The sequence below is a fragment of the Desmodus rotundus genome, chromosome 9 (assembly GCF_022682495.2).
Source record: "Desmodus rotundus isolate HL8 chromosome 9, HLdesRot8A.1, whole genome shotgun sequence".
Lineage (NCBI taxonomy): Eukaryota > Metazoa > Chordata > Mammalia > Chiroptera > Phyllostomidae > Desmodus > Desmodus rotundus.
In genome coordinates, this window is record NC_071395.1 from 104,133,313 (window position 1) to 104,143,750 (window position 10,438).

At 59.4% G+C, this 10,438-nt stretch overlaps 1 protein-coding gene and 1 non-coding gene across 4 annotated transcripts; one reads left to right on the top strand and one right to left on the bottom strand.

The window, feature by feature from the left end:
- The first annotated feature begins 1,362 nt into the window (after positions 1–1,362).
- PPP1R1B (protein phosphatase 1 regulatory inhibitor subunit 1B) lies at positions 1,363–10,220 on the top strand. Of its 3 annotated transcripts, none has more exons than XM_053911629.2 (7): positions 1,363–1,965; positions 3,791–3,851; positions 4,166–4,188; positions 4,586–4,661; positions 7,785–7,988; positions 9,226–9,345; positions 9,433–10,220. In XM_053911629.2, the coding sequence occupies exons 1-7, from the start codon at positions 1,885–1,887 to the stop codon at positions 9,480–9,482; spliced, it is 615 nt and encodes a 204-aa protein (XP_053767604.1). In that variant the 5' UTR covers positions 1,363–1,884; the 3' UTR covers positions 9,483–10,220. The 3 variants fall into 3 exon arrangements, with proteins under 3 accessions (XP_053767604.1, XP_053767605.1, XP_053767606.1); XM_053911630.2 differs by lacking the exon at positions 1,363–1,965 and adding an exon at positions 2,011–2,299; XM_053911631.1 differs by lacking the exon at positions 1,363–1,965 and adding an exon at positions 2,327–3,671.
- On the bottom strand, positions 3,020–3,159 carry LOC112316629 (small Cajal body-specific RNA 11). The gene has a single exon (XR_002976029.2). It is a non-coding gene; the product is annotated as a small Cajal body-specific RNA 11 (non-coding RNA).
- Positions 10,221–10,438: the final 218 nt, after the last annotated feature.

Consider the following 10,438-nt stretch of genomic DNA (forward strand, 5'->3'; position numbering starts at 1 on the left):
ACTTGAGTCAGGCCTGGGGTTGGGGGGTGTGGAGCTGAGAAGCCAGGGCTTTCGGCTGCCTGCAGGGAGCACAGCTCTGCCCTCCTGCCACCCTCTTCCTCACCCCAGAGTGAACACTGGCTCTGGGACACCACATCGTGCCCCTGACCCCATTTCCACGGGGCTCCTCTGTCCTCCTGCTGCCCCTCTTGCTCTGCTAGGGACCCAGCATGCCGGGGCCAGAGTGGAAGAGTTGCTGGAGGTGGGGGAGGGCTCCTGGCTGATCCAGGCCTGAGCGTGACCAGGAGAGAATACAGCCAACACACACACAGAGCCCCAGGAAGACGCACACACCTGCACACGCATGCTGTCAGTGCCACAGAGAGGGGTTCAAAACCCTCTCCCACAGCCCGCAGAGGGCAACGTGGGCTTCTGCAGAGAGACCCAGGGCTTGGACAGATACAGGGGGACAATCCAACCCACAGGGCCAGAGCCCCCCGCTTCTCCCCTCCAGAGACACACAAACACCTCTGCAGAGAGAAAGAGGCTCACACCTCAGCAACGAGCACACACTGCTCCCCTCAGCTCTGCTCCTGAATGCACCAAACCCACACCTGTGATGGCACGTGTACTGGGATAGGCAGCCCCCCAACCCCCGTGCTCCCAGCCTTGGTTCCGTCTCCCTCCCGTTAGATCCGGGGACAGAGGCAGGAGACGACACGTGAGTCCAGTGCACGTCGTCCAGTGTACCTCGTTCAGGACCACACCCTTCTCCCCCTCCGCTGCACAGGCTGGAGCTGTGGATGCAGTATTCCCACCCCCCGAAAGCTGGTACACCCATGCCCATCACCTTGACAGCCTCTGACAACCTCCCCCACACCCACACCCTCCCTCATACACACATAGTCCTCCCACACCCTGCCACTCACACTGCATCCTTGACACTCTGACACACTTACTCACAGACTAACATGCACTCTTACCACTCCGCCCCCCCTCCCCTGCCACAGGCACCGCAGGGCCGCTGGCGCTCACTCACACACGCTCCCTGCCTTGATGACTGACACGTGTCCTCCCACGCACAACCTGCTCTTTCGCACTCACTCGCTCTTCAGGACACCCCCATTCACAGCGTGACATGCTGGTGGCACTCTCTTCACGACCTCATAGGTCTCCCCGTGATATTCCAAGTACCCAGGCCATGAAGGGGTTAAAGCCAGAGTCCCTCTGCCCCTCTCCCCCGCCCCCTCAGTCTCCCCACGTTATCCTCCCTGCTGGACTCCATCAATAATGCAGCTTCAAGTTCTGGGGTGACAGTAGGGGGCCCCCAGCCTGCTCCCAGGGCCCTGGCTCACACTCCCACCCTTCCCCCCACCCCCGGGAGAACACGCTTCTCGGTGCTCATTGGCCACTTTCTCCCTGAGCCCTCCCATCAAGCCCCTGGGCGCCAGTCCCAGGTGAGGGGACGGGCTGGGGACCCCAAGGCTGCGGCCGGAGGAATGAGTTCGGGAGAAAGGGAGACAGTCCGAGACTAAGAGAGACGCGGAGAGGGAGAAGGAGATAGAGCGAACGCGGAGAGACCAGGAGAGACTCAGAGAGCGAGGGAAGGAGAGGAGCGGCAGAAACCCAGAGGCCAGCGAGCCGGGGAGCCCACGGGTGGAAACGCGAGGGGACCGAGGGGACCGCGCGCGGCGGGCGAGCCCGGGGGCAGGCCGGGCGGTGGCGACCCCGTCCTCCCGCGCGTCCCCCTCCCCGCGCGCGGTATTTTTATCGGCGCGCGCACAGCCCTCCTGCTCCTCGCCTCTCGCACCCGCGGCGCCGGGAGCAGCGCGCGCGAGCTGAGCCGGGAGCGCAGCCCGGGACCCCGAGTCGCGCGGCCCAGCCCCACCGACCACCCCGCCCGCCATGGACCCCAAGGATCGCAAGAAGATCCAGTTCTCCGTGCCCGCGCCCCCCAGCCAGCTGGACCCCCGCCAGGTGGAGATGGTAAGGGGACCGTGTCCCACCCCCGGGCTCCCGGGCGCTGCGGGGTCGGCGCTGGCCTGCAGAGTGGGGGCGATCGGGAGTCCCGGGCCGTCTCGCCCTGGCAGAGCCACCAGGCAGCGCCTGAAGTTCGCTGGAGACTCGTGCAACTTTTTCCCAAGGCCTCAGTTCTGATCCCCGCGCCGGAGAATTCCGGGCGGCGAGCGTCGGAGCGTCCCGGCAGGCCAATCCTGGCCGCACGGGGAGGGGGACTACCCTCCGGACCGTGCACGTGTCCTCCTTCCCCAGGCTACCACCGGGACCGCTGTGCCCCAGACCCAGCCAACACCGGTCAGACGTGAGAAACCTCACCCCCTGACCCACTGTAGAGAGCGGGGAACCCCAACTCCGCTGGCCCTCTGCCCGGCCCCTCTAGTCCCACCCTGTCTGCCTGGGCTGGGGTCGCCACAACCTAGTTCTGACCTCCTCCTGATGAGGCCCCAGACAGAGCCACAACATTACAGGGCCGGGGTGGGGGTGACCAGTCATTACAGAAGCCGGACCTGCTCACAGGGACAGCTGAGGTCTCTGGGAGAGCCTTCCTGGTGGCTGAGAGGCCCTGCAAGTTGGGGAGGAGGTGGAAGGAGAGGAAAAGAGGACCCTGCCCCCCATAACCTAGACCATCCACTTGTTGCTGAGTCTAAGTGGACTCCCAGCTGAGCAATGAGAGTGCGGCTGGCCAAGTCTTTGGGGTGTGGGCGTATAGATAGGGGACCAGGCTGGTGGGGTCTAAGGCCTAGGCAGCTTCTGGTCTGACCCGCTATGTTGGGAGCCTGGCAGGGGGAGGTGGCAGTTTCAGCTTAAATCACCTGGTTCTCTTGGTGCATTTCCCTGGAGCTCGGAGGGGACCTAATTAACTGACAGCTGGTCTGATTGCCAAGCTTGGGGGGGGGGGTAGTTACTGGGAGTGTTCTGTGCCCCCTCCACCCTACACCCTTACTATTCAGCTTGGCTCACACACCAAGCAGGGCAACTTGACTTTTTTTTTTTCTTTTTTGGTTCCTTCTTTTTTCATCTTATTGTCCTCTCGTGCCTTTAAGAGCCGGTCCCATACTCAGGATGGCCCTCCTAAACTGAGAGGGAGATTGCTGTGTGTCCTGCCGGACTCCCCTGTTACAACCGAGCACAGGGGCGCAGAGAAAGCATAGGCCAGGACAAGAACTTGACATTTTTTAAAAAATGAGGACTGGCCTCAGAGTTCCACAGCCTGAGAGAGACTGCTAGGGAGGCCCAGATCCAGGCCCCCAGAGATGCCCTCCTAGGCCCTCATGGGCCTGCGGCTCGGGCCCACACCTGAGCGTCCGTGTGAGGCTGGAGGTGGCTGCAGTGCCCCGGCTCAGCCTCTGCAGCTGGATCCAGTTTCTTTGGAGCCCTTGAGCTGACCTTAGGTGGGCAGGGCCACGTGGGTACCATGGCCCATGGGCACCTCCCACAGCCAGCTTCAGCTCCGGAGGTCTGATGTCTTCAAAAACCAGGAGAGGAAGGGCCTTGGTAGGGATGATAAAAAGGGAGGTGCTGGCTGTGGATTAGCCATGGAGTGGGATGGGCATGGGCTGGAGCAATGTGGCCTTGAGCATGTTGCCGAACCTCTCTGAGCCTTGGGTTTTTACCTGAGTCAAGTGAAGGGATTGGGAGAGTTCCTTTTAGCTCTGACAGTCTTTGATTCACAGGTTCCCTGGAGACTCCAAAGCACTGTTTATTCCCTGCTGCCTGGGGGAGAATTGTGGGGTGGAGGGCTGGGGAGGGGGTGCTGCAGGTGTCCTGCCCATCTCGTTCTTCATCTCCTTAGATCCGGCGCCGGAGACCAACCCCTGCCATGCTGTTCCGGCTCTCTGAGCACTCCTCACCAGGTGGGTCCTTCCCTGCCCCTGCCCAGCCCCGGCCCCACCCTAACTCTGATGCCTTCTTGGGGCCCTTGCCAAAGTCCCATGAGTAGAAGATGGAGGAGAAGGGGGTCAGGGAGCGGGTAAGGTCCAGGAGCCCAACTGTCCCTGAGTTCATTTATTAACAGGCACCTCCCAACAACAGGAAGGAAGGGGCACACTTTCCCTTTCCCGGAGATTGGCCATTTGGGGAAAGTAATTTGGATTCTCTTTCTCTCTTCCCCCTCTTTCTCCCTCTTCTCTGGTCCTCCTCCCTTGGATTCACTGACGGCCTCCCTCAGAGGAAGAGGCCTCCCCCCACCAGGTGAGTTTCCAGGGGCAACTGGAAGGAGGGATGTGGTGGGTTGGCTGGGATTGCTTCCCAGCTAACACAGGGTGGTGCCACTCAGGAGGACACATTAGCATATCAATCGGCACCTCTGGGGAGAGCGCCTGGTGTCAGGGCATTACCCTGGTGTCAGGGTGTCATGGGCAGATTCTTCTCTGCTCTTGTCTTTGCTCAGCCTGGGGTGAGGCCTCTAGAACCTTGGGTCCCTGCCCTGCGCCAGGCCATAGCGACGGGGTGGCCTCGGCCTGGCGCAGGACCAAGGGGCAGCAACACCTAGCCCAGTCTGCCCAGGTTGCTCTGGTGGGATGGAGTGGAGGGAGGGGGAGGGAGGGGCCTGCAATGAGCCCATTTAACCTGGCATCTTCCCTGGCAGAGAGCCTCAGGAGAGGGGCACCACCACAAGTCGAAGAGACCCAACCCCTGTGCCTACACACCCCCCTCGCTGAAAGGTACTAGCCCTCACCCAACAGTCTGGCCGTCCCTGTGACCCCTGGACCTGGGCTGACACGGGGGGAGGGAGGTGAAGTGTTGAGCTTTTGTCAGTGGAGGGGTTGTCCTGTGCCCCCTAACCCCTGCTTAGAGGCCAGCTTGGTCCTCATGAGGCCTTATGAAAATGGAGGTGCCTGGAGGCTGGTGGGGTGGCCGGCCTGAGCTAGCAAGGGGGCATCCACATGAGTGACTTAGCTCTGCGGGGCCCCTGCACATGCAACTGGGACACCTCCCACTCCCCACTCCTCACTAGCCGCACCCCCGTTCCCCTCTCCCACTGGCGTAACATCTGCATGGGTCTGCACACTCGGTGCTTCTTCATCCTGCCTTTCCTTTCTGTGAGCCAGGCCTTACTGGTGGGCACTGGGCAAAATAAGCGGGTGAGACTTGGCCCCTCCCATCTTGGGGCCCTTGCCTCAAAGGGTCAGGGAGAGTTACAGAAGAGAGGATGTTTGAAGCCTGGATTTGAAGGATGCTTAGGAATTCACCTGGCAGGAGAGGCCCAGAAAGAGCATTCCAGGAAGAGGGACGAAGGTGTGCAAGGGGGAGGAGGTTCCAAATCACAGGGGTCTTAGGGCCAGCCTGCAGACTTGGCCAGAAGTGGGGCACTGTGGGAGACACACCTGGAAGAAGAGATGGATGGGTGGAGCACGTGTGGGTCTCTTCCTGACTAAGCCTTAGAAAGCCTTTCACGCTCACCTCAACATCTGCCTGAGGCTCTTCCTGCCTGGCCAGCCCCCTCCTCCCACAGAGAGAGGGAGGGAGACCGGAAGGGTGTGCTGAGAGCTCCCCCCCCCCCCTGGTGGGTTTAATGAGTTCCCAGCACCAGCCAAGGTCAACAGGTGCACCTGTCAGCCCGCTGACTGGCCGGGGTTGGGAACAGAGAGGAGAGGCTGGGCGGCGAGGAGAGATGGGCAGGGGCCCTTTCTCTTCTCCCAGGACAGGAAGATGAAGGGACAGCAAACAGGCAGTGTGGCTCAGCGCCTGGAAGGACTTCCCACCCGTAGGGATGTGGGCAAGGCCCACCTCGAAGTAGGCATAGGGGAGGGGCGGGAATGGCATATTCTCAAAAGAGAATATAGGAAATCTCTCCTTCTTACCATGGGCTGTGGGGGCAGTGAGTGGATGTGAGGAAAGACCATCTCTTGGGCTCTTGACTGTGAGCATGGGGCAGAGCGCGGGTGAAGAGCACAAGGCCAAGGCTTTCTGGGCACCCTGCAATGGCCAGAAATGTGCCCCACCCCCACTGCCCCTTTGGGCTGTGCATTAGGAGAGTCTGAGTGGGGAGAAGCAGGTAGTGGGAGGGGGCCAGGGAAGGTGCGGGCGATTGGGGGGTTGGAGCTGTGCTGGGGACCTTTGAGTTTAACAAGGGACAGGGGGGTTTGAGGGGAGTTTCACTGGAGGCAGAGAAAGGAGACAGCAGAGAGGGGAGGGGAGACCCCGGAGAGCCCTGAGAGGCACGAGGCACTGCGTGCACGCGGGAGCTCACGGGGCACCAGCACAGGCCCTGTGCACCCCTATTGTTGTCGCTGTGTCTCACGAACTGAGTGCTCCTCCTCCAGCTGGGGGAGAGGGCGGCTGCTGGAGCTGCCGCCTCCTCGCCTCCCTTCTCCCCTCCCTCCAACCCTCAGAGGACCCTTCTGTACCTCAAGGGCACAACTTTGTAGGCTTTGACCCTTTTCTGGCCAAGGGAAGGCGCTGGCAGGATCAGGGCTTGCAGGGGAAGAAACCAAGGGCCCCTGGGGGAAGGTGGACAACATTGAGTCTTAGCTTGAGGGGATCTCTCCAAGGCAGAGCTCACATACTTGGCTCAAGGTGAAGCTTTGCTGTGTCCCCAAGGCCAGGGCAGGGCGATTTATTGTGCTTTTATTGCCTGGGTAGCTTGCCCGGAGCCAGCGGGAGGCACTGGGCTGGGAGCTCGGGGCAGGGCAGGGCAGCGGGCACAAACAATGCACCCTCTGTGCCTGTCCCCGAGTTGGCAGGAGTGCGGTGCCCTGCTCTCTGCACCGGAGGTTTCCAGCCTGGATCCACCTCTCTGGGCTTTCTGAGGGGCGGGGCTGCCTGCAGACCAAGGTGGAGCTGCAGCAACCCCAGCCCTAAGGTCACCGGCATCTTGTCTGTGGGCTCTGAGTTTAGTGACCCAAATGCTCTAAAATCCCAGCAGCTCCTAGCTGCCTCTCACCCAGCCACTCCTGACAGTGTCCCCTCAACCCCTGCCATTCTCCCAGAATCCGCCAGCCCTGGCCCCTTTCTCCGAACCTCCCGGTCCTTTCCATCTTTTGGAAATTTCTCTCCAGCTGCCCACACAGTTCCCTTCCTAGGCCCTATCCCAGCAGGCCTTGGTGGTGTTGGGGGGGTGGGTGGTGTTTGCTGCTTTCTAGGTCACCACAGAGGGAGCTGGAAGCTTGGGGATGTGGGTCAAGATTGTGGGGGCCGTGTTGAGCATACCACATCCCCAGGCACAGACTTCACTGGCTGCACACTATTATGTCCTCCGTCTCAGAACTGTTCCGACCTCTTAGAGACTGGGGCGGAGGTGCATGGGGTGGCATTAGTGATGGGGCAGTGCCAGGAGGTGTCGACCGAGCCCAGCAATAGGGGTGGGCAGGGTTGCCGTGAGCAGTGAGCCCTAAGCCGGCTGGGCACTCCCCCAGAAATTGACAGGCACAGATCCCCTGGGCCCTGGCCTGGGGGCTCTGTGCCTTCTGCCTGGGACTGTAGCTGGTGAACACTATGTCCAGTACCAGGTTTTTGGAGAAGCAGGCTTCCCAGCCAGGGAATGTTAAGCTGCTGTTGTGCTCGCCTGGTCTTGTCCAGCTTGTTACCCTATGGCCTGCTGCCAGCCTCTGGGGGGCCAGCATCTTTGGACAGCTTAGGAGCCAAACATGATCAAGAGTCTACCTCCCACTGCTTCAGTCCTGGTCTGGCCTGTGGCCTTCAGCACTTGAACTAGATCCCTGAGGGAATTAACTCTGCTTTCGGCCCATGGCAGGAGGCTGGGGCCTGGGCCACGTGCCTCTCCAGGTACAGGGGCCGTTTCTTGGGCCTGGCTGACCCTGTCTTCTTGGGTGCTCCTGTGGCAGCTGTGCAGCGCATTGCCGAGTCTCACCTGCAGTCCATCGGCAACCTGAGCGAGAACCAGGCCTCAGAGGAAGAGGATGAGCTTGGGGAGCTTCGGGAGCTGGGCTACCCAAGAGAGGAAGAAGAGGAGGAGGAGGATGAAGAAGAGGAGGAGGAGGAGGAGGAGGACAGCCAGGCTGAGATCCTGAAGGGCAGCAGGGGGTCTGGTAAGCCGAAGGGGCTTTTATGAAGCCTGGGTCCTGCCACCGTGGTCCTTGGACGTCCCATCCCAGTTCTTGGTGTCTCACACACGTAACTGCGATCATACTACAAAGGCCTCCCCATCCTCTCACGCCACGGATGCCTCACAGCTCTGCCTAACACCTAGGCTGCTCCCATGCTTTACTCAGTCCCTCCCACAATCAGGTTTCTCCTAATAATTCCTCTCTTCCCTAAGAATTTTGCGGCTGGACCCAAGAAAGGACTCCCATTCATGGCGATGAGAGGGTGCAAGGAGATGCAGGGGTAGAGGATGACGAGTGTCCAATGTCCTCATCACTTGCATTTCTGAACCTAGGATATGGTCTCTGTTGGGAGGCGAGGCTGATAAGTCCTCTCCAGGAGCCTTGGGACTGTTTCTCTTTTATTTCCTAGGCTGAGGTGAGAGGGTGCCCTCTAGTGTCTAGATGGAGAATCTAGGATTCAAGAACCAATTTGGTCCTCAGCACTTCCAACCCCACCTACCTGGGAAGAGTGGGGGAGGGGCCTAAAACCTACACAAAGGGCCTCAGAGCCAGAGGCCCCACATCCAACAATCTCCACAGAGGGTCCCAAGGCCCAGAGGATTACTAGGCAGGAAGATCTCAGACCTTCGTGGCTGTGGGTCCCATGCCTAGCCATGGAAGGTTGCACCGCATCTATTCCTCCTAGTGCACACGAAACTTTATGGCCCCACTATTTAAGGGATTGAAACCAGTTGACCAACCCTGCTTGATGTGTCCAGCCTTTGCACCCAAGCAGAATGGCTTGGGCCTCCTCACTGCCTCTCTGGCCATCAGGGCATCAGCCATGGGAGCAAAAGCTCTAGCTGGAAGAGTTGTCAATGCCCACTAAGACCCCGCAGAACAGGTGGAGGGGAGGAGAGAGGAGACTGTTCCCTCGGGAAGAGCAGCAGGGCAGTGAGTGGTTCAAATGACAAGACTTCTAAGGATCTATATTGATTGCCACTACTCCCAGAGTGGCTTCCGGGTGTCTGTGCTGGGCTCGGCAGGGTGTTATCTGTTATTTAAGGTAATCTACACAATTTCCCCTAACTACCCCCTTTGGAAGAAGTAACAAAGTGAATTATCTAAGTCATATGGCTAGTCATTGGCAGAGCTGCTCTAGTCCAGTGCTCTCTCCACTATCCCATGATGGATGGACACTCAGAGTCTGTGGTTTCATCTTTTTCCACCCCGTCCCAAGCTGGGCAGAAGACAACTTGTGGCCAGGGTCTGGAGGGGCCCTGGGAGCGCCCACCCCCTCTGGATGAGCCCCAGAAAGATGGAAGCTCTGAGGACCAAGTGGAAGACCCCACACTAAGTGGTGAGGCTTGGGGGTGGGGTACAGGGAGATGGAGCTGGGATCTTGGGAGGGATGCTCAGACCCTGAATCCCTCTGCTTGTCTTGCAGAGCCCGGGGAGGACCCACAGCGCCCTGCCCACACTGTGCCTGGCACATAGGCACTCAGCCCTGTATCTCCCATAAGGAAGTGGAGGGGACATCGTTGTTCCCCAGAAACCCACTCAGTCCCCACCCTATTTTCTACCCTTCCCCTCACTTGCTAGGGCTGCGGCTTCTGACTTCTAGACAACTAAAACTGGTCTTTGCTTGTTTGCCTACCTTTGGCTGATGCCCAGAGTCCTGGGCACTTGCTGCCTGATTCCTACCTCTGCCAGTCATTCCCTTATTCACCCAGTGGGAGGCAGGATATGAGAGAGCTTGCCTGGAAAAGCTAGTGATTGAAGGACAAAGGATCATCCTTCACAATTCTACTCCCAGACCCTCTCCCTTGGGCACAGGAAAACCCCAGGGCAGGACCCTAAGATAAGAGGAAAGGGGGTGCAGAGAACCTGTAGGTGCCCTAGATCCTTCTCCATCCCCTCTCCTCCTAGGGGGGATTCCCAGTCACTACCCCTCTTACTGGCCGAGGATTCAGGCATACTTCTCCACAGTTTCTACACTTTGGAAATCGTCCCCTATCACCCCTGCTCCCCAGCCTGGGTGTCTGGAAGATGGACTGGCAGAGGATGCTTTGTTGCATTTTGTTTGTGCTTTGATGCCAGGAATGCCGCCTAGTACACATCCTTAGAGGGGTTACATGTTGAGGGGAGCCAGGTCCTTCTTGTCCTCCAGCTGCTCTGCCCCCTTCCCCTTTTCCCTGAACTGCTCCTGTGCTGTAATAAATCTTTGTAAATAACTGTGCCGAGACTCCTTTTCTCAGGGAACATGAAAGGGAGGAGGAAGTAACGGGTTCCTTCCCAACCCCCATGTTGAAGGCCTGGTTGGTGGTCATTCAAGGGTCAAGGCCTCGACTCTAGTGCCCAGGTCTCTAGTCCAGGAGTCTTTCCTGCAGAAAACAAGCTCGGGGTACCCTTCGGAAAGACCACGAAAGTCCTAGATCCTGCTGGGGAGGGCT